The 23,189-nt window shown below is 46.0% G+C and overlaps 1 protein-coding gene across 3 annotated transcripts in view; it reads left to right on the plus strand.

The window, feature by feature from the left end:
• Window positions 1-23,189, plus strand: part of MLLT1 (MLLT1 super elongation complex subunit) — a 281,660-nt gene that overhangs the window by 55,038 nt on the left and 203,433 nt on the right. For 2 of the 3 annotated variants that reach the window (XM_030218367.1, XM_030218369.1), the window contains exon 2: window positions 15,901-16,081. In XM_030218367.1, coding sequence (XP_030074227.1) covers window positions 15,901-16,081 — 181 coding nt within the window. Of the gene's footprint in view, window positions 1-15,900; window positions 16,082-23,189 lie in introns of those variants that run through there. The other variant, XM_030218368.1, reaches the window with a different exon arrangement.

Consider the following 23,189-nt stretch of genomic DNA (forward strand, 5'->3'; position numbering starts at 1 on the left):
GTAGGACAGTATCGGTCCCGAGTCTTTCTCATCTTTGGTAAGACTTGCGGAGACGTGAGCTTGGGGGGAGCCGCCAACAGTGGTATGTCCAACCAGAGTTTCACTCTGAACCGCTTGAAGGGCTGCACGTTCTACTTGGTGCAGGGGATGGGATCCTGACTCACTGCTTGGGCACGTTTTACTACACTTGTGACAGTTGGGTGAGTGACGGAAGCAGTTAAGCAGTTTTCCCGCTGTGGGACCAGGCGGCAGGGTGCTGGCAGTATGTGCAAGCTGGCAACCCTTGGTAGGTGGAGGAAATGATCAGTGACAGCATATCTTTGGATTTGCTACAGCATCCAAATATGTTGGGATCTTTAGGGTCTCTGACAAGGCCAGTGCACCATTTGATGCAGGAGAGCACAGAATGGGCACCATTTTGTTGGGCCTGTTGGCAGTGAGGGAGTAGCCTCTGATTGCACATAGAAAACAGCCACTATTTTACATCCTCAGGGCCCAACAGAGCATTGAGCTGCATCGGCTTCTTTGTTTTCTTTGGAGTTTATATTGCTCTTATACCAAGCCTATTTACTGAAGCATGGGCACTCAGACTTGCTGCGAGGTGCTTCAGTTTCTTGTGCTACTGCCCCTCCAACTCTTAAAAGATCTCGTTTAGATCTCCATGAGTGGGCAGATGAGGCTATTTCTGCTTCTCCCTCATCTGATATGACCTTGGTCTATTCGGAGGAACTATTGTTGAGAGCCATTAGAGGAGGAGCTCAGTACTCTTATTTCTGGTGGTCCTTTCCGTTGAGGAGGCTTCTGCTTCAGCATCAGGAGTTCCATCTTTGTCGATCATGAGGGGTCTTAGAGGTTGTTCTAAGGCCTTCCAGGTACATCCTAACATTCAGAACCTGATTACAGCAGAATTAGTTGTCACCGGACATGTGGCTGAGAGTGGAAGAGCTATGGCTCGCTTCTACCTGTTGGTTCTGGAGGAGAAAGAGAAATTGTTGCTTCCCAGGGTGGACTCCTTGTTACAGTGGTGACTAAAACTACCTTCCCGTTGGAAGGGGGCATTGCCCTAAAAGACCTACAGCATAGGAAGCTAGAAGGCTTGCTGAAACAAGCCTTTGAAATGTCCTCTTTGGGCCTTCAAGTGATAGTGTGCAGCTTGTTCGTTGCAGGAGCATGCTTGAAGGTGGCATCAGCAGTCTGTAATACAAGACAGGTACCATAACACCCAGCTAGAAGTGGGGTTGGCTTACTTGGTGGATGCTATTTATGACATATTATGGCCCACACTACGTCTTTGGCTGTCATAGCTTTTTGGCAACTCTGGTTGCAGCATTGAGCAGCAGATGCAGTCTTGTCCAGTTAAACTGCCCTTTTGGGACAAGTAGCTGTTTACTTTATTTTTTGTCTATTAGATTGTAAGCTCTTTGAGCAGGGACTGTCTTTCTTCTATGTTTGTGCAGCGCTGCGTACGCCTTGTAGCGCTATAGAAATGCTAAATAGTAGTAGTAGTAGTAGTAGCAGAGAACAGGGGAAAACTAAGCCACAGTGGTTGCTGAAGGATAAGCTGAAAGCTTCTGTTCATTCGTCTTCAGTGGGCTTGCCATTTCTATTTTGAGACAGCAGGTAGTAATGGCTTGGCTGTCAACAATGTGGTCAGACGTCCTACTTTCAGGCGCACCAATATCCTTTTGTGCAAACAGGAAGTCCTCCTTTGTTGCGATCCTTGGTAGTGAGCCCTTGTGCCCCGACTGAGCACGGTACAGAAGAGTTACGCTGCACTCGGTCGGGCAGCCGAACAACCTCAGCTTCACCTGGGAGCGACCACCGTTCCCCAGGAGTTGAGCCTCCAGGTGCAGGTGGCCACCAGGACTTCAGATTCCGAATGGGATCAGACGGCCGCTGGCCGTGGCAGGCAGAGGAGACAGCAACAGACAAGCAGCGACCGCTACACAGGACCAGGCAGTCAGCAAAGCAGGGCAGGGTCAGGTCCCGTCCAAGGGCAGGCGGCAAGGCAAAGCAAGGTCAGGTCCAATCCAAGATCAGGTCCAGCAATCAGGTAGAGAGAAACGCAAACCAACGCACCAGACTTCTAAACAGAAAGAAGCTGAAGCAAAGATGATGGCACAGTCCTGCTCTTAAGTAGGCCTCCCATCAGAGGATCCCGGTCCCAGCTGCGAGACGAGGGATCTCATTGGGCACGCCCATGAGGAAGCTATTCAGTATGGCTGCCTCCCTGATGAGCCTTCCAAGGTGGTGGCTGCTTCTCAGACAATCCTCCCAAGATGGCTGCCGCCAGGAGTACCAGGTAGGGGTGTAACAGTCTTTCAGTCAACTAGAGCACCCAGTTCCTCCTGAGCTTCGCAATAATGCAAAGCTGGTCCACTCTTCTCTTCCTCCATTGGATGGATGTCTTCATGGTTAAAAAGTGAGGCGAAGGAAACTATTAGAGCTGAAAGAAAATCCTTCTGAAAATGGAAGAAGGAACAGACTGAAAATAAACAACATAAGGAATGTCAAGTCAAATGCAAAGCACTAATAAGGAAGGCAAAGAGGGACATTGAAAAAAAGATTGTGTTGGAGGCAAAAACACATAGTAAAAAAATTTTTTTTAGGTATATATTAAAAGCAAGAAGCCGGCAAAAGAATCGGTTGGACCGCTAGATGACCAAGGGGTAAAAGGGGCAATCAGGGAAGACAAAAGCCATAGTGGAGAGCTTAAATGAATTCTTTGGTTCGGTGTTCACCAAGGAAGATTTGGGAGAGATACCGGTGCCAGAAATGGTATTCAAAGCTGACGAGTTGGAGAAACTGAATGATCTCTATAAATCTGGAGGATGTAATAGGGCAATTTGACAAATTGAAGAGTAGCAAATCTCCTTAACCGGATGGTATTCATCCCAGAGTACTGATAGAATTGAGAAATGAATTTGCAGAACTATTGTTAGTAATATTTTGTTTATCTTTAAAATCGAGCATGGTACTGGAAGATTGGAGGGTGGCCAAAGTAATGACGATTTTTAAAAAAGGTTCCAGAGGAGATCCGTGAAATTATAGACCAGTGAGTCGGTGCAGGGCAAAATGGTAGAAACTATTATAAAGAACAAAATTACAGAGCATATTCAGAAGCATGGATTAATGAAACAAAGCCCACGTGGATTTAGTGAAGGGAAATCTTTCCCCACCAATCTATTAACATTTCTTTGAAGGGGTGAACAAACATGTAGATAAAGGTGAGCCAGTCGATATTGTATATATGGATTGTCAAAAGGCGTTTGACAGAGTACCTCATGAAAGGCTCCAGAGGAAATTGGAAAGTCATGGGATAGGAGGTAATGTCCTATTGTGGATTAAAAGCTGGTTAAAAGATAGAAAACAGAGAGTAGGGTTAAATGGTCAGTATTCTCAATGGAGAAGGATAGACAGTGGTGTTCCTCAGGGGTCTGTGCTGGAACCACTACTTTTTAATATATTTATAAATGATCTAGAGATGGGAGTAACTAGTGAGGTAATTAAATTTACTGATGACACAAAGTTATTCAAAGTTGTTCAATCACAAGAGGATGTTGTGAGACTGGGAGACTGGTCATCTTAATGGCAGATGACGGTTAATGTGAGCAAGTGTAAAAGGATGCATGTGGGAAAGAGGAACCTGAATTTTATAGTTACGTAATGCAAAGTTCCACATTAGATCAACCAGGAAAGGGATTTAGGTGTTGTCGTTGATTATACGTTGAAACTTTCTGATCAGTGTTCGGTGGCGGCTAAAAGCAAATAGAATGTTAGGTATTATTAGGAAAGGAATGGAAAACAAAAATGGGGACGTTATAATGCCTTTGTATCTGTCCATGGTGTGACCGCACCTCGAATATTGTGTTCAATTCTGATCGCTGCATCTCAAAAAAGATATAGTGGAATTAGAAAAGGTACAGAGAAGGGCAATGAAAATGATAAAGGGGATGGGAAGGTTTCCCTATGAGGAAAGGCTGAAGTGGCTAGGACTCTTCAGCTTGGAGAAAAGATGGCTGAGGGGAGACATGATAGAGGTCTATAAAATAATGAATGGAGTAGAACGGGTAAATGTGAATCGCTTGTTTACTCTTTCCAAAAATACTAGGACTAGGGGGCACGCGATGAAGCTACAAGGTAGTAAATTTAAGATGAATCAGAGAAAATCTTTTTATTTTTTATTTTATTTTAAGCAATTTACAAATTCAAAATCCAAGAATAAATCTTGTTACAGAAAAGATGACTATTAATACAAATTTCAAATCACAAAGATAACATAATCAACATATTATTTTTCTCATCTTTAGTCCACAATTGAGGAAGGAGCAAGGCACAATAAGTAGGAAAATGGAGGAAACTCCACACTATTCAAAGAAATTAGAAGCTAGAAAGGAGTGATTCAGGGTTATGACCAAACTAATTTATGGCGTAGATGTAACTACTACTTTTCGCTGTGAAAGTGAAGTTACAACAGTCTTGGAATCCAGAAAAGAATTTAAATGTACAGGATTATAAACATATTTCACTGAATTTAATTTCAATACACATTTGCAGAAAAGTTCATCCAGAAAAGACCACCCAATAGTATAACTCGTAGGTGAAGTTTAAGGAAAAGTTGGCGCCTCTTTTGGGTTCTTTTACATACATCTGGAAATGTTCTAATCTTACAATTCAGAAATAGCTCTTGTCTATGGCGGAAAAATTGTTTCAATATCTAGTCTCTATCAGGTTGTAATACAAATGTCACTATTAATGTTGCAGGTTTTGAACCCAAATTATCATCTTCAGTTGCATGTCTGTGTAAGATTTAAACTCTAAGATACTTCGGTCCCTTCAGCAACAGGTTGTTCAGTAGTCTTCTTAATATAAGGTAATAGGGAATACATTTTTGAGACTGGAGGATAAGCTTGTTCCGGAATCTTCACTATTTCAGATAAATACTTTTTAAAGGTTATAAGAGGAACAATTGAAGATTGTCTAGGAAAGTTTATTCACTGCAATGTTTTAAACCTCTGTTGATTTTCTAAGTTTTCAACCTTATTCTGAAGCAACAAGTTCTCTTTAATCATATTTACTTGTATTTGTTGAAGAGGTTGAACATCCTTAGCATTAGTCTCAATCCTTTTAACCATTATTAGTATTTTTTTTTCCAAAGTAGGTACTTTCTCTGAGATTTGAGTTTGCTGAAATACTGATAATTTTGAGAGAGTTGTTTCTAAACCCACAAGGGCTTCCCAAATAGTATCTAAAGAAATAGTTGCTGGCTTAATAGGCAAAAACGACTTAGTGAACTAGAATCAGTCACAGATTCACCAGAGTTGTATCTCCTTTATCACAATAGATTCACCAAAAACGCCAGCTCCATATTGTTCCACACCCATCTGTGTGGAAGTGCTCGGCGGCATGTCGCTAGAGGCTGACCATGCTCTAGGAAACGCTGGACGCAGAGTTCCCTGCACTAGTCTTTGCTTGTCAGCTGGCATGGGTGTCATCATCTGTAAATCGGGACTTAGAGTTGTTTCTGCTTCAAGCTGGGGGAGCGGCTCACCTCCCTTCGAAGATACAGGTCCTGATGTTCCTGAAACAGCGAAGCGATCCATAGGTCCCACCAACGGTATGACGGGCGTAGCGGAGCCAACGTGTTGCCTACCTCTCCATTTAGGCATGAAGAAAAAATGTTACCAAGTTCAAAGAATAAAGGTAGGACCGGAGCAGCTTCACAACGCTCCCTGAAAAAATCTTTCTTCACTCAACGTGTTATTAAACTCTGGAATTTGTTGCCAGGGAATGTAGTAAAAGCAGTTAGCATATTGAGTTTAAAAAAAGATTTGGATGGCTTCCTAAAGGAAAAGTCCATAGACCATTATTAAAATGGACTTGGGGAAAATCCACTGCTTATTTCTAGGATAAGCAGAATAAAAGGATCTTGCCAGGTGCTTGTTACCTGGATTGGCCACTGTTAGAAACAGGATGCTGGCCTTGATGGGCCTTTGGTCTGTCCCAGTATGGCAATACTTATGTACTTATGTACAAGTTTTGAGAGATGTGAGCCAAAGTCACATTGGACCAGTGGGTTCTGGCTATTTTTACAGAAGGTTACAAGTTGGCGTTTTCCCACCTGGTTGCTCCTCTATTCTTGAAGTCTCCTTGTCAAAAGGGAACCAAAGCGGTCGAGGTTAAGGTCACTGTAGATTTCTTGCTGGTACTCTGGACCATTGTTCCGGTTCCCCAGGCTGAACAGGGGCAAGATGGATCCTCTGTCTACTTCATTGTCCCAAAGAGGAAGGACACTCCACTTTTGTATGGAGACACTAAGAGCAGTCATAGCGTCAGTTCAAGCATGAAACTTTCTCACCACCCTCTGAGCTGTCACTTCTAGTTCAGGGTTTTGCCCTTTGGTCTTGCCACGGCATCAAGAACGTTTACTAAGGTTATGGTGGTGGAGGCAGCCTTCTTTTGGCACCAGGGAATCAGCTTATAAATATCTCTATCTCATTTGTGCATCATCCTATTTGGACAGCATGGTGGCAGTGGCAAATGGACATGGTTGTCTATCTTCTACAGTCGAGTTGGGCAGTCAGTCTACTCTTCTCAAAACTAACTCCATTGCTTACTCTGGAGTATCTGGGTGTTCTATTTGACACTGCAAAGGAGAGGATCTTCCTCATGGAATGCTGGAGATCAAAGCTGGTTCAACAGATTAGTCTCGAGTCAAGGCAGGCCCAGGGTCTGGAACTATGTCCAAGTTCAGGGATCAATTACAATAGTGATGGAAGAGGTGCCATAGACAGTGGTTCATATGAGGCCATGACAGGTGTCACAGTATAACCTTTATCATCCTTTGGATGCTAGTTGCCAGATGGAATTTGCAGTGGTGGTTGTCACCGAGGAATTTGACCATCAGAGCTCTCTTTCCAATAACACAGTGGGAGATGTTGACAAGACGCCAGCAAATCAGGTTGGAGATGTCATTGTAAGTTCTGTCTGGCACAGGGCACCTGGACGTTACAGGAGTTTCAGTGGTTGTTAAATTGTTTGGAGCTCGGGGCAGTCAGGAATGCTTTACGCGATTTTGCTCCTTTTTCTGGTAGGGGTTCTGGTCTGAGTTTTCTCTGACAATGCAAAGTCGGTGGCTTATATCAACAAGCAAGGCGGGACCTGCAACCGTCTGGTGGTGGTAGAGGCGGTCTTTCTGATCGGTTGGATGGAGCTCACATCGCTGGGTCCTTGAACATGGATGTGAACTTTTTCAGCAGGCAGTCCTTGGATCCAGGAGAATGGAAACTATCCAGCCAGGGTTTTCAGTTGATAGTGGACTGATGGGGTTCTTTGCTTCTGGGCTTGATGGTGATGAAAAGGAATGCCAAAGTGTCCAAGTGCTTCAGCCATCAGAAAGAACCAGGCTCGATAGGGATTGATACTGTGGCTGGAAACGTATCTACTGTATATTTTCCCTCCTTGGCCCATGGTAGGCCATGTGTTGAAAAGGATCACGTTGAACCGGGGTCAAATAATTTTCATAGTCCTGGATTGGCCTCCAAAGACCTGGTATGCAGACCTGATTTATCTACTGGATGAGGATCCTCTCTGTCGTCTGCAGGTACACAACCTACTGAAGTAAGGTTCAGTGCTCATAGAGGTTCCTTTCCCCTTTAGTCTTACATCTTGGCCATTGAAAGGGCTTGGTTTAGATGAAAAGGTTATTCTGATTCAGTCATTGCTTCAGGCTTGTAAACGCTCTACACCCATGGTGTATGCAAGGCTGTGGAAGACGTTTGAGGGCTGGTGTTCTGAGCATGGACTTTCTCCCTTCTGTGCCTAGATTGCAAACATCCTACCGTTTCTCCAGGCAGGCTTTCAAATAGGATTAGTATTGGTTTCTCAAAGTTTCAGGTTGTGGCTTTGGCCTATTTCAGGGGCTGACTACAGAAGACGTCTCTTGTGATTCACCCACATATCGTTCAGTTTTTGCTTCCCTTTCGTATGCAGTGTCCAGCGTGGACCCTTAATTTAGTCCTTCGGGCTCTTCCAAAGCCGCCTTTTTTGAGCCACTCCAGAATGCCTCCTCGAAAGATCTTGTGCTAAAGATGGTGTTGGTTGATGGCTGTGGCATCGGCATGTAGGGTTTCGGAGCTTCAAGCCCTCTTGGGATCCCTTTCTTTGCTTTTCGGAGACAGGGTTTTCTTTGTGCAGTTTCTTCCTTTCTTCCGAAATTGATATCGGCATGTTATATCAAGCAATGTATGGAGCTTCAATTCTTTTACAAATGCAATAACTGTCCCTTTACATGATAATCTTTTTCAGATAGATAACGAAGTACCCTTCCTGGATCAGGCACTCCACAAGAGGGATGGTAACAAGAATATTCACAGCATACGAGTTTTCCCAATACTGTATTTATGGTGCCGTGTTTCGCCCTACTAGAGGGCTATGTCAGGGGCTTGATGTACCACCCAGTGGTGTAGTTCAACCAATTCCACCTACTGGACCAAAACAGCTCCTCTTGAGAAACAGCAACCGCTGTTGCTGTTTCTCAAGAGAGGAGCTGTTTGGTGTGGTGTATCAAGCCCCTGACACAGTCCTTTAGGAGGGCGACACACAGCCGGGCGTATGACTGTTTTCAACTTATGTGGTGAATAAATTCATCTTTTTATGAAAGATTTTTTGGCAGTTGGCTTTTTTTTTTTTTTTTTAATTCCTTTCCGAATTTTGAGAGTCGCCTGTCTGCCTGTTTTCTTGGAGCTTGCATGGTGCTGCATATCTCTTGTTCTCTACAAGTTGCTCAGAGATGAGGTCCACACATATTTGCTTATCTGGTTAGTGAGTTGTTTAAGGTTTGTTCTGAGTTTATCTTCACGACTTGCCTTCATAAATACTAAGGAGCTGAACTGGATGCTAACAGAGATATCTCAGCTCAGTTTTCATTTCTCTGTCTCCATGGACACAATTATCCCCACAGGTTCTGGAATAGTGGGAAGGACTAATGGAAAGAGAATCATCGGGTAAGGCATAATTTCTCCTTATTCCTGAGTCATCCCCCTGCAACCTCAGTTCATGTCTTTCTAGTTCTACCACCTTCCTGTCTCTGGAAAAGGTTTGTAGATTAATACAGACATTCAAATATTTGAAAGATATCATATCACCCTGTCTCTCCTTTCCCCCAGGGGATATATGTTTAGGTTACAGGTCTCTCCTCATACATCTTGTGAAGCAAACCCCATACCATTTTCGACACTTTTCTGTGAATTGCTTCAAATTTTTTTACATCCTTAACGAGATGGGGCCTCAACAATGTCTTGTGCAGGGACAAAGAAATCTCCTTTCTGCTGGTTGTATCCCTCTCTATGTAGCTTAGCATCCTTCTGGTTGTGACCACTGTCTTGTCTCGTTGTGAAGATCACAAGGTGACAAAACACAGTGGGCATTTTTGTAAAATATGTACAGTAAACTTTAAAGTATTTTTATTAGCTTCTCCGAGGACAAGCAATATTGCCATAGTAAAAAATAGAGCTTTGAGGAGCAAGAGCTGCGCTCCAGCGCGCATGCACCAGTGCCTTCCTGCCCATTGTGTGAATGCGTAGCTTCAGTTTCGCTTTTTCCCGCATGAGGAGGAGCTGCTTTCTGTGGTGGCTCCTCACACACCCGGTCAGAGCATTTTTTGATTGTGCAGTGCCTTCAGCGGGGGGAGGGGGGGGGGGGTTCTGCTATCTGCTCTTCTTGCCCTTTTGTTGTTAAAAAAAAAAGTTTTTCTTTTATTTCCTTAGTATTTTTTGCCCATGTTTTTCCTTTATTTTTCAACGTGGGCCGCTTTCAGTCCTGCGTAGTTGGGCTGTTCCTCTTGTGCCTCTCCCCTTTTTCAGGCACCATCGTGTCTCTTAATTTGGCAGGTGTGGATTTTCCTTCCATGTCCACGAAGACTCCCAGTGGCTTCAAGCGTTGTACTCTGTGCAGCTGGACTATCTTGGTGTCTTCAGCGCCTTGGGCCTGACCCTAGCCCGGACAACTATGTCCTCTGCCTTCGTATGGACAAGAGGACTCAGGTTTCCCGAGAGGCTCAACGCGCAAAGATTTTTGGAGCCCGGTCTGGTCCCTCAACGTTGATATTGAAGTCTGAGGCGCTGACATTGACATTGAGCATCGCACTGACATCAGGAATCCAGATAGGGATGGCTGCTTTGAGGCCCTGCGGCAGTAGGAGCAGTGAGGCATCGAATGGGTCTCCATCGGTCCTCTAGTCCTGCTATGCAGCCCCCCCCCGGGACCGACTATTGTTGGACCTGACCCTGAGGTGATGGGAGGAATCGATGTCATCCTCATCGGCACCAAGGAGCATGGGTGATGTGCATCAGGCGAAGGCCAAGAAGCACTGATCTCCTTCGATGCATGGCGCCGAGGGATTTGGCTCTTGAAAAGCGTTGACACCAGGAGGACCGCTCCCCCTCTATCAAGGATGTGCCAACGTGTGTGTCTCCAAGCAGCTGAGATCCTGCTCCTGCACCGGCCCCAGTGATTCTGCAGCCAGCACCTCAGCCAACGTCAGTCTTTCCCGATGGCTGTCCACGATGAGTGCATCCGGGTCTTGCTCCCTGAGCTTCTGGATGGCCTAATGCAGTGATGTGCATCGGTATTGCGGGTGCTTGCGCCTACCATACCTCCTGCAACCCCGCCTGGTCCCCAGCCTATGGTGCGGTCTCTGATGCCTGCGCCACTTGCGGCACCGGCATAGACAGCCACCCAAGCCGGCATCCCTTTGACTTCGGTGGAGGAAGCTTCGCTAGAGTTGAGACTGGAGCCAGTTTCTGGACACCGCTCTTGAGGACATGGGTCCTCTGCATGGAGGCCTGGTCTTGGACATCCCTTAGGGAACTGCTGTCCGACACCGAGGAGGAGCGCTCATGGACATCAGAAGAAGATCCAAGGTACTTTTCCTCCGACGAGTCCTATGGGATTCCTTCTGAGCCCTCCCCTCCACCTGAAAGGAGACTGTCTCCCCTGAGAGCCTCTCTTTCACCTCTTTTGTACGGGAAATGGCTGACACCATTACATTTCCCATAGAAGTGGAGGATGAGCCCAGGGCCCAGATGCTCAAGGTCCTGGACTACACCACCCCTCCTAACGAGGCATTAGCGGCTCCTCTCCACAAGGTACTCAAGGAAGTCCTTGTTAGGAACTGGGCATCCTATCTGTCTGTCCCTGTGGTCCCCAAGAAAATTGGATCCACGGGGAACATGGAATGGTGAGGTCTCAGTTACCCCATGAGTCCATGGTGGTGGACTGTGCTCTCGAGAGAGCCAGGAGTACTATGCCTCGGCTCCCCTTGGCAGGGAAGCTAGGACCCTAGACTCTTTTGGGAGGAAGATGTATCGGGTGCCTTTATTCTCACTGCCCGCATCCAATCATACCAGCTCTAAATGAGCGTGTACTTGTGGCACTCGATGCGACAGCTGTCAGACTTGGTCGATGCATTCCCCCCCGGAGCAGGCCGAGCCATTTCGCTAGTTAGTCAAGCAGCAGAAGGCCTGTCGCAAGTTCTTGGCCAGGGACACTTACAACACTTTTAACGTGGCATCCAGGATCTCTGCCCAAGGTATAGCATTGCGCAGACTCTCATGGCTGTATGTTTTTGACCTTGACCATTCAACAGAGGTTTGCGGATGCCCCTTGCTGGGGGAATGATCTTTTTGTAGAGAAGGCTGAGGAGGTCCCTGACCAAATCAAGAAGCATACTGATGCTATGTCTTCTCTCTCCTGCTGGGCGTCTTCTGCAACTGGCTCCTCATCAAGGAGGCATTTTGGCAAGTTGCAGAGTGCTCCCTATTGCTACTGTAGGCATAGGTTCACTCCGAGTTGCCAGCTTGCTCAGGCTCCCCAGCGCTCTCGTCAACAGCGTGCACTCGAGGCCCTTGCCGCTTCCCAGCAAAAGCAAGGGTGGGCTTTTGACTGGCTTCAGCAGAGCATAGCCACAGTCCGCCAGCTTGCTCATTCTCATCAACAGCGTGCTTTTTGCTGAGGGGCAGCAAGGCTTGGCTTTTGGCTGGCTCCAGCAGGGCATAGCCACAGTCCAAGTGTCCATTCTGGACAACTTGCCAGTTTGGGGATGGTTAAAGTTTGTTTGGGGGGGGGGGGGGGGGGTTTAGGTTTTTTTTTTTCACCAAAGATGGCCACTCATAACCTCTGACTGGTGGATTCTTCAAAATAATCCAGCTCAGTTACACCCTCAATTTGCTTTCCAAACCTCCAAATTGTGCACCAAGAGCCCATTCTTTAGCTCTCAGCACATGCAGGTACTTGCAGAGGAACTCTCCACCCTTATCAAGGGTCCATGCGGTCAAACCCATTCCACCAGAGGAAGAAGGGAAGGGATTTTATTCTAGGTACTTCCTTGTGCAGAAAAAGATAGGGGGGATGTGTCCCATCCTAGACATAAGGGCCCTGAATAAATTTCTAGTCTGAGAAAAGTTCAGGATGGTTTCCCTGGGCATCCTTCTTCCCATGATTCAGGAAAATGATTGGCTATGCTCTCTGGACTTGAAGGATTTATTTTATTTTTATTTTTGTTACATTTGTACCCCGTGCTTTTCCACTCATGGCAGGCTCAATGCGGCTTACATGGGGCAATGGAGGGTTAAGTGACTTGCCCAGAGTCACAAGGAGCTGCCTGTGCCTGAAGTGGGAATCAAACTCAGTTCCTCAGTTCCCCAGGATCAAAGTCCACCACCCTAACCACTAGGCCACTCCTCCACTACACACAACCCAATACTTCCAGCCCACAGGAAGTATCTTCAGTTTCGGCTGGGAACACATCATTTTCAGTACCGCGTGTTGCCTTTTGGCCTTATGTCGGCTCCCAGGGTCTTTACCAAGTGTCTAGTGGTAGTTGCGTCGCTACACAGCCTGGGTGTTCATGTCGATAATTGGCTGGTGCACCTCGGAGGACGGTGCTCGTGAGTCCACACGGATGACTAATCAGGTGCTGGTGCTACCAGGGTTCGTTATAAACTATCCCAAGTCCCATCTCGATACTGTTCAACAGTTGGAGTTCACAGGTGCCCTGCTTGACACAAGGACTGTCCGAGCCTACCTTCCAGAGATGTGGGCAGACAACCTTGTCTCCTTGGTGTCTCAAGGTTGGGCATTGCAGCAGGTCACAGCTCAGCAGACGTTGAGATTGTTGGGCCACATGGCTTCCACAGTGTACATTACACCTATGGCACGCCTGCACATGAGATGTGCTCAGTGGACCCTAGCGTCTGTGGCATCAAGCCATGGGGTTCTAGAGGATGTCAGCCAAGTGTCCTCGGAGCTTATGCGCTCTCTTCAGTGGTGGACAATTCGGCCCAATTTGACCTTGGGACTTCCATTCCAAATTCCTTAGCCACACAAAGTGCTGTTGTCAGGTGCATCTCTTCTGGGATGGGGAATTCATGTAGATGGGCTTCCTCTAGGAAACAAGTCTTCAGATCATTCTCCCGGAGCTTCGGGCGATGTGGAATGTTCTAACGGCTTTCAGAGATCGGCTGTCCCATCAAATTATTCTAATTCAAACAGACAATCAAGTTGCAATGTTTTATACCAACAAGCAGGGGGGCACTGGATCTCTCCATCTGTGTCAGGAATCCGTCCAGATGTGGCATTGGGTTTGCTAACATGCATGTTTCTCCAAGACACTTATCTGGTAGGTGTAAACAACAACCTGGCTGACAGGCCAAGCAGGATAATGCAACCTCAGAAGTGGTCTATAAATATGGGCGTAGCCCACAAGATTTTCCAAGCGTTGGGCACCCCATCGGTAGATCTTCTTGCTGCTCAGATCAACCGCAAGGTCCCTCAGTTCTGTTCCAGGCTTCAGGTCCACAACAGACTAGCATCAGATGCCTGCCTTCTACATTGGGTTACAGGTCTTCTATATGTGTATCCTCCGATACCTCTGGTGGGAAAGACTTTGTTGAAACTCAAGCCAGACTGTGGAACCATGATTCTGATCGTGCCCTACTGGCCACGACAGATACGGTTCCCTCTTCTTCTGGAATTGTTCTCCGAAGAACTGTGGAGATTGGAGTGTTTTCTGACCCTCATCACACAGAATGAGGGGTCACTTCTACATCCCAACCTCCAGTCTCTGGCTCTCATGGCCTAGATGTTGAGAGCCTAGAATTAGCTCCCTTGGGTCTTTTGGAGGGTGTCTCCCAGGTCTTGCTGGCTTCCAGGAAAGATTCCGGTAAGAGGTGTTCTTTTAAATGGAGGAGGTTTGCCAACTTGAATACCTTCTACACTTATCAGAGTCTGGTCTGAAGACCAACTCCTTAAGGGTTCACCTTAGTGCAATTAGTTCTTATCAGCATGTAAAAGGTAAGCCTATCTCTGGACAGCCTTTAGTTGTTGCTTCATGAGAGGTTTGCTTTTGTCAAAGCCCCCTGTCAAACCTCTACCAGTTTCATGGGATCTCAATTTCGTTCTCACCCAGCTGATGAAAGCTCTTTTGAGCCACTGAATTCCTGCCATCTGACGTACTTGACCTGGAAGGTTGTTTTTTTGGTGGTTGTTCCTGAAGCTCACTGACCCTACGAGTTGAAGTCCTTAGCAGTGGATGCACCTTATACTAAGTTTCATCACAACAGAGTAGTCGTCCACATGCACCCTATGTTCCTGCCGAAGGTGGTGTCTGAGTTCCATCTGCCAGTCAGTTGTCTTGCCAACATTCTTTCCCTGACCTCATGCCCATCCTGGCAAAAGTAGCTTGCACACCTTGAACTGCAAGAGAACGTTGGCCCTTTACACTGAGCAGATGAAGCCCTTCAGACAGTCTGCCTAGCTTTTTGTTTCATTTAATCCCAACAGGATGGGGATTGCCATCGGGAAATGAACCATATCCAGTTGGCTAGCAGATTGTAACTCCTTCGCTTATGCCCAGGCTGGGCTGACTTTGGAGGGTCATGTCACAGCTCATAATGTTAGAGCAGTGGCTGCGTCGGTAGCCCACCTGAAGTCAGCCTCCATTGAACAGATTTGCAAGGCTGCAACGTGGTCTTCAGTCCACACACATTCAAATCTCACTGCTGCCTTGAGCTGGATACCCGATGTGACAGTCTGTTCGGGCAGACAGTTTTGCAGAATCTGTTTGGGGTCTAGAATCCAACTGCACCCTCCTAGGCCCATTTTATTCTATTCCAAGCTGCAGTCTCATCTAGCTTGTATATAGTGTCAGGTTAATCTGTGTTTGCTGTTGCGATGCCCAATTGACCAATGTTTATAGTTTTGGGTGAGCCTGGATGCTAGGGATTCCCCATCTGTGAGAATAAGCAAGCCTGCTTGTCCTCGGCGAAAGCGAAGATATTTACCTGTTGCAGGTATTCTCTGAGGACAGCAGGCTGATTATTCTCACAATCCTGCCCATCTCCCCTTGGAGTTATCTTTTTGATATTTTCATTTAGTTTTTTAGCTTTTGTATTAAACTGAAGCTGCGCGTTCATGCGATGTGCGGGAAGGCACTGGCCTATGCATGCTGGAACACAGCTCACGGTCCTCAAAGCTCTATTTTTAACTATGGCAAGATTGCCGGGTCGGGTGATGCGGGAATAGCGTCTACCCATCTGTGAGAATAAGAAGTCTGCTGTCCTCGGAGAATACCTGCTAAAGGTAAATAACTTTGCTTTACTGTTTAGAAACAATGGATACATTCTTAATTGTACATATGTGGTAAGCTAGTCTTGTATTTAATTTTTGCTCAGCTGTTTGACGGTCAGTACCCTTGGTGAATATTGTTTTCCCTGAGCCCTGGATTTGCATATTTCATGGGCCAGTAGATATTTTGCAGAGTACAACAAGTTTAGCAGCCAAGAGTTCTATCTTTCCAACTTTCACTTTTCTTGGATTGAAACTTGTCTCTCCATCTTACAGTGCACGGTACAAGTGAAGCTTGAGCTGGGACACAGAGCCCAGTTACGAAAGAAGCCAACCTCAGAGGGGTTCACTCACGACTGGATGGTGTTTGTCCGTGGACCAGAGCAATGTGATATCCAGCATTTTGTGGAGAAGGTGGTTTTTCGACTCCATGAGAGCTTCCCCAAGCCCAAACGTGGTAAGTGGTATGGAATAAAAGGTAGGGCATAGAAACGTTTTCTTTCAAGAATATGATTTTTGGTTTTAGAGAAAAGAATGTTGTGTGACCTTGATTTTTTTTGTTTGTTTAATAAGCAGTAATATCTGCTATTAATGGCCACTCGTATACTTGTGTAAAATGCTAAATGAAGCAGCATAGGCTGTGTTGAGAATTGTCTCTTAATGTAGCATGGTTTCCTTGCTAGTCTACTTGAGTACGTAGAAATGAAGGTCAGCATATAAAGCGTAAATGAGACCACCTATTAGTACTGTTTTCAGACATTTTCATAATGATTACACATTGTGTCTGTACAATATCTTTCCAAGTGTTCAAAAATTGGTTTGATTTTGTTTAATGTGCATACGATCTATGAACATATGTATGAGAAAAGGATTCTTTAATGATTCACCGTTTTATGGAATGTGTAGTTGGACCCTATAAACCTTTTTTTTTTTTTTTTTTTTGCCGCATTATTATTATTATTATTATTATTTATTGCATTTGTATCCCACATTTTCCCATATGTACATTATGAAAAAATGCCTTTCCAAGCGCCATTTCTTACCCTGTAAATCTTTTGGTTCCGTGACTACTGTTCTCCGGCAAGTTTATCCTGTTTAGTAGAATTAATCTCCAATAACCTAAATGTGACACTGGCATAAAAATATATCAAGCTTTGTGATGTAATAATATTTGGCATCGCTGATACTTAAATCCGAGGGTATATGATATCGGCATTAAATATATCGAGCCGTAGGACGTTATATTATCTTGCACACTTGAGTCCGAGGATAATTGACTTGGGTGCATTTTCAGATCACAATGCATCTGATTTAAGTTCTCTTTCGGCTTTTCTGTTTTATATAGTAGCTATTGGCCATACTGATAAATCTTTTTGTTTAACGGTACTAATATTTAACGGCAAATACATTTATCTTACAATTTTTTTGGTTTAACCAGACCATGGTCCATACGATCATTGGTATTTAAGACGTCATTTTCTTGGTATGATATGTAGATTTCAATACTACGTGGTCTGTAGGTTCTTTTCTCCGAGGACAAGCAGGCTGCTTGTTCTCACATGTGGGTCGACGTCCACGTCGGCCCAGGAATTTTCATTTTGCAAGCAAAATAAAACAAAGTTTTGCCAGAGTCTTCTGGCACCCATGCGCGGACTGATTTCCTGCCCGTCGCGTGAGCACGTCTCGTCTGTTTTCTTTTCTCCACGTTGAGGTGCAGTAGGTTTCTATCTGCGCTCTTCTCAGGCCCAGGAAAGAGTCTTCGTGAGTTTTTTTTAAAGTTTTTTTTTTCTTCTAATTTTCTTTATTTTCTTTCAATTGTCTATTAAAAAAAAAAATTCCTAGTAGTGTCTATTAGATTTTTTTCACTTTTTAAAATTTCCTTTGTTTTTCGATGCAGCCGGCTTGTTCCCTTTTATTTTTTGTGCCCTTTTTCTGTTAACAGGCAGAATCTCGTCTTTTGATTTTGCCGAAGCCGTTTTTCCTTCCATGTCATCGAAGACACCCAGCAGCTTCAAATGTTGTACTCTGTGCAACCGGACCATCTCGGGTACCGATACCCACGCCTGGTGTATCCAGTGCCTTGGGCCCGACCATAGCCCAGCCGCTTGTAGTCTGTGTCTTTGTATGAAGAAACGGATCCAAGCGTCTTGAAGCCCTACGAGAAAAGCTTTTTGGGGCTTGGTCCAGTCCTTCGACATCGAGGGGTGCATCGACGTCGGGAGCGGAGGTAATGGCTGCTGAAAAACCAACTCGCACTGGGAACAGTGAGGCATCGAGTGGGTCTCAACCTGCCTCGAAGCCTCCTGTTATGCCGTCCGTTGGACCCGGCCCTGAGGAGGTGTGAGGATTCCATGTCCTCTGTACCGAGGAGTTTTGATGACAGGTGTCGAGCGAAGGCGAAGAATCAGTCATCGTTCTCCTTCTACACACGGTGCCGGGAGCTCCGGGGCGTCGTATGAATCGGCACCTGAGAAATGTCGGAGCAGAGAGGATCACTCCCCCTCTATACAGGAGGTGCCGATGCGTCGGTCTTCTGGCAGCCCGGTTACCTGCTCCCGAGCCTCGACAGATTCTGTCACCGGCTCCTTTACCGACCCCGCAGCCTTGTCTGATGGCGGCTTTGGACGAGCACATCAGGGCTCTGCTTCCAGAGCTTCTGGAAGGATTGCTGCGCCAGTCTGCTTCGGTGTCGGGGGTGCTTGCGCCTTCCATACCGTCTGCTGCAGCGGCATCTGGCCCTTCGCCTGTGGTGAGGTCCCCGACCTCGGTGCTGCCTGCGGCATCGGTGTCGGCTGCCACCCGGGTCGACTCCCCTTCGTCGGTGGAGGAAGCTTCACTGCAGTCCAGGCGGGCATCGACTTCTCGGCACCGCCATCGAGGTCGTTGTTCCTCGGCGTCGAGTCAGGCTCAGTTTCGGACTGCTCTGAGGGATGTCTTGTCCGATACTGAAGAGTGGCGTTTGTGGGAGGAAGAGGTAGATCCCAGGTACTTTTCTTCTGACCAGTCCTATGGGATTCCCTCTGAACCCTCCCCTCCACAAGAAACTACTACTACTACTACTACAAATCATTTCTATAGCGCTACCAGTCGTACGCAGCACTTCACAATTGAACATGAAGAAAAGACAGTCCCTGCTCAAAAGAGCTTACAATCTAAATCAGGACAGACAGACAGGACAAATAAGGGATAAGGGTAGGACAAACAAATAGGACACATAGGGAAAAAGAAGTATTATTTCACAAGAAGGGTGGTGGAGGCGTGGAATGGCCTCCCGGTGGAGGTGGTAGAGAAAGGAGACTTTCTCCGCTGGAGAGTCTATGCTTTACCTCCTTTGTCTGGGAAATGGCTGCGGCTTTTCCCTTCCTTATGGAGGTTGAGGATGAGCCCAGGGCTGAGATGCTCGAGGTCCTGGATTATCCTCCTCCACCTAGAAAGGCTGCAACGGCTCCTTTGCATAACGTACTGAAGGAAGTCCTTATGCGAAACTTGGACTATTGCAACTTGCTTCTTACAGGTCTCCCACTTAACCATCTCTCTCCTCTTCAATCTGTTCAAAATTCTGCTGCATGACTAATATTCCGCCAGTGTCGTTATACTCATATTAGACCTCTCCTCAAGTCACTTCACTGGTTTCCTATCCGTTTCCGCATACAGTTCAAACTCCTCTTATTGACCTATAAGTGTATTCACTCTGCAGCTCCTCAGTACCTGTCCACTCTCATCTCTCCCTACATTCCTCCCCGGGAACTCTGTTCACTGGGTAAATCTCCCTTATCTGCACCCTTCTCCTCCACTGCTAACTCCAGACTCCATTCCTTTTATCTTGCTGCACCATATGCCTGGAATAGACTTCCTGAGCCGGTACGTCAAGCTCCATCTCTGGCCGTCTTCAAATCTAAGCTAAAAGCCCACCTTTTTGATGCTGCTTTTTAACTCCTAACCCTTATTCACTTTTTTCAGAACCTTTATTTTATCATCCTCACTTTAATATTCCCTTATCTCTTGTTTGTTCTGTCTGTCTGTCCTAATTAGATTGTAAGCTCTGTCGAGCAGGGACTGTCTCTTCATGTTCAAGTGTACAGCGCTGCATACATCTAGTAGCGCTGTAGAAATAAGTAGTAGTAGTAGACTTTGTGAGGGCTAGGCGAAATCTGAGACAACCTCTGTCATGCTTCCCCTGTTGGCTGCTTGGTTTCTTGGTTGTCAGTGGGAACTTCTGGGGTCCATTTTCTAGGTTCTGTTGGGATGGCGGTTGTGGTTCCAGGGTCAGAGTAATTAGTCTGCGACAATATGCTTTGCGCTTCCTCTTCGGGAATGTGGCGGTGATTGGTCAGGGAGGCCCCTGTGTGTCTATTCTCATTTGTCAGAGCAGCAGGATCGGCTGTCTCAAGGGGCTGTGAGTCTCTCACGTGCTTGCTCTGTTGTTGGTTTATGGGGGGTTTTTTTTAGTAGCTGATAGTGGTAGCTGCAATGCTCCAGAAATAGAGTATACATGTTTTCCCCTATCTTGACGACTGGTTAATCAAGGCAGCCTCCCGAGAGTCTGCACACAGACCTCAATTCTATCCACCATATGTCTCCTGAACTCCTTGGCTTTGTGATAAATTACCCCAAATCGCATCTTCAACTAGTTCAGACCTTACAGTTTATCGGGGCCCTCCTGGACACTACTGAGGGTCAAGCCTTCCTACTTCAGCCGAGAGCAGACAACATATTGCTGTCTCTGCTTAGATTCTGAGATCCACCCAAGTATTTGCTCATCAGATGCTCCGCCTTCTCGGCCATATAGCTTCAACAGTCCATGTAACACCATTGGCTCAGCTCCACTTCCGAATACCTCGGCGAGCTCTCTTCTCTCAGTGATCTGAAGCCACGGGGTTGTTCTCAGCCCATATTTGAGTTACTCCTCAGCTACACCACTTTCTACAGTGGTGGCTGGTTCCCCAGAATCTCACCTGGGGATTTTCGTGTCGGACCCTTCCATGTCATAGTCCACACCATGGATGCCTCCACAGTAGGTTGGGGTGGTCATCTCGATTGTTTCCATACAACAGGGTTCTTGGTCCCCACAGGAGAAACGACTTCATATCAATCTCATGGAATTGTGAGGTGTCTGGAACGCCCTCAGAACTTTCCAAGACTGCATTCTCGTAATTCTCGTTCACACGGAAAAACAGGTTTGTATTACCTGAAAAAATAAAGGGGAACAGGTTCTTACCACCTCTGTTGACAAGCAACCCAGATATGGACGGGCAGCTTTTCAAAACATCTCTATAAGAGCTGTTTATCTAGCCAGCAAACGAAATGCTGTGGCAGACAAATTGAGCAGAGTCTTTCAGCCTCACCCTCAGCATTCCTGTGGCTCATCAAATATTTCAGCAGTGGGGGACCCCAGCAATAGATCTTTTCTGCTTCTCTGAACAACCATCTTCTCCATTTTTTTCCCAGAATCTATGCTTCTGAACTGTGTAGCCCCAGATGCCTTCCTGCTCCATTGGGGAACAGATCTTCTATACACCTTTCCCCCATTACCTTTCATTGGAGAAAACTCTTCTCAAGCTATGTTGAGACTAAGGGACCATGATTCTAATTGCTCCCTACTAGCCATGTCAGATTTGATTCCCTTTCCATCTAGAGTTGTCATCAAAGGAATCATTGAGTTTAAATCCTTTTCCAGCCCTAATAACATAGAATGAGGGGGTACATCCTCTATCTAGATCCTCATTCTCTGGCTCTGACGGCTTGGTTTTTGACTAAATACTTGCATTCCTTAAATCTTCCAGACAGTTAGGATATGCCTAGCTTCTCGAAAACCACCTGTGCAGATATGTTACCGTTTCAAGTGGAGTAGATTTTCCCTCTGATGTGCAGCCAGAGCACTCGACCCTCTCCTATGGAGTACCTCCTCCATCTTTCTGATTCTGGCCTCAAAACTAACTCAGAGTACACTTGAGTTCCATTAGCATGTTTCACTCTAGGATTTAGGATTGATAATAAGCTGTTTCTGTTCATCTCTTGAGATAGATTCATAAAAGATTTGTCATAGCAAACCTCCTATCAAACCACCTCTTATAGCGTGGGATCTTGATGTCATCCGCACAGCTCTAATGAAACCTCCATTTGAACCACTCCATTCCTGTTCTTTGAAGTTCTTCATATATAAAGTTTTATTCTTAATAGCACTTCTGCCAGAAGAGTAAGCGAACTTCAAACCCTTATGGCAAACTCACCTTACACCAGGTTCTGCCACAACAGGGTTGTTCTACAATCTCATCCCAAGTTCCTCCCTAAAATGGTATCAGAGTTCGGGGGGGGGGGGGGGGGGCGTGTCAAGATGGCGGTGCACTCGGTTGTGTTTGATACGCTCTGAGAACGCTGATTCCTTTTTGTTGCATTTTACCTTTAGAAAGTTTGCATTTTGTTGCCCAGATGCCACATATGAAAAGGAAAGGTTCGACGAGAGTGGGAATCCTGCCTACCTCATCCTCGTCACCGCTTCAGCCAACTCTGGAGCGCTTCCTGACCGGAGACCCCCAATCAGGAACGAGGGTGAGGGCTCCCGCAGTAGAGACGACCGGAGAAGAGGAATCCCTACGGGAAAACAAAATATCTTTATCCCCCCCCCCCTTCCCAGCTTCGAAGGTGCCTCCATGTCCAGCAGAGACAGCACTAAGGAAGGGAGAAGCGAGCTCCGCCGGAAGTGCTAAGAGTGAGCCCCCTGGTCGGGATCCTGTCATGCTGTACAAGCCTCTGGAGTTAGAGATCCCAAACTTACCTGGAGACTCAGGAAAATCTAAGGAGGTGAACTTAGAAAGGATATGGCTTATGTTGAAGAAAATGGATACCTCTGTACAAGAATCTCGAGGTGAGGTAAAAGCTTTAGCCTCTAGATTTGGAGAAGTACAAGGTATGGTCGAAACAGTGAAAGATGAGTTTTCAACAAGAGTTAAAACTTTGCAGCAAGAAGTAGATAAGCTTTGTGAATTTAAAGTAGCTGCAGTAAAAGATAAAATTATTTTTCATAATAAAATTGAACAAATTGAAAATTTCAACAGACGCCTAAATCTAAGAATTCTGAATTTCCCCAAATCTCCTGGAACTTTGCCTCTAGAGATGTTTAAAAGATATCTGAATGAGATTTTAAAGATGCCATCTGAAGTATTTCCCCCGATAAATAAGATCTTTTATTTGCCTCAACGGAAAAGTAAGGAGAAGGGAGAGGAAGGAATTATAGAAGATAAAGAGTTTGGATCTTAATGATTTATCTGCAATATTAGAACAATCCATGGAAAATATAACAGATCTTTGAACAAGATTTGAGTGCAGTGTTAAAACTGTACTTCAGGAATTCGTCTGTTATTTGCTGGGGTGAAGATTTGGATTTTCCCCGATGTTACTAAACAGGGCCTGTCTTAGGCAGAGGTGACCGAGGTGGCCGCATAGGGCCCCGCGCTTAAGGGGGCCCTGCACGGCGCACCTCAACTCTGCCTCTCCGACTCCCGCTCGCTCGGACTGCAACCAACCGCATGATCCAGCAATGATCCGATCCCGCTGCTCGCTCGTTG

This window comes from Microcaecilia unicolor, chromosome 11, assembly GCF_901765095.1.
Source record: "Microcaecilia unicolor chromosome 11, aMicUni1.1, whole genome shotgun sequence".
NCBI lineage: Eukaryota > Metazoa > Chordata > Amphibia > Gymnophiona > Siphonopidae > Microcaecilia > Microcaecilia unicolor.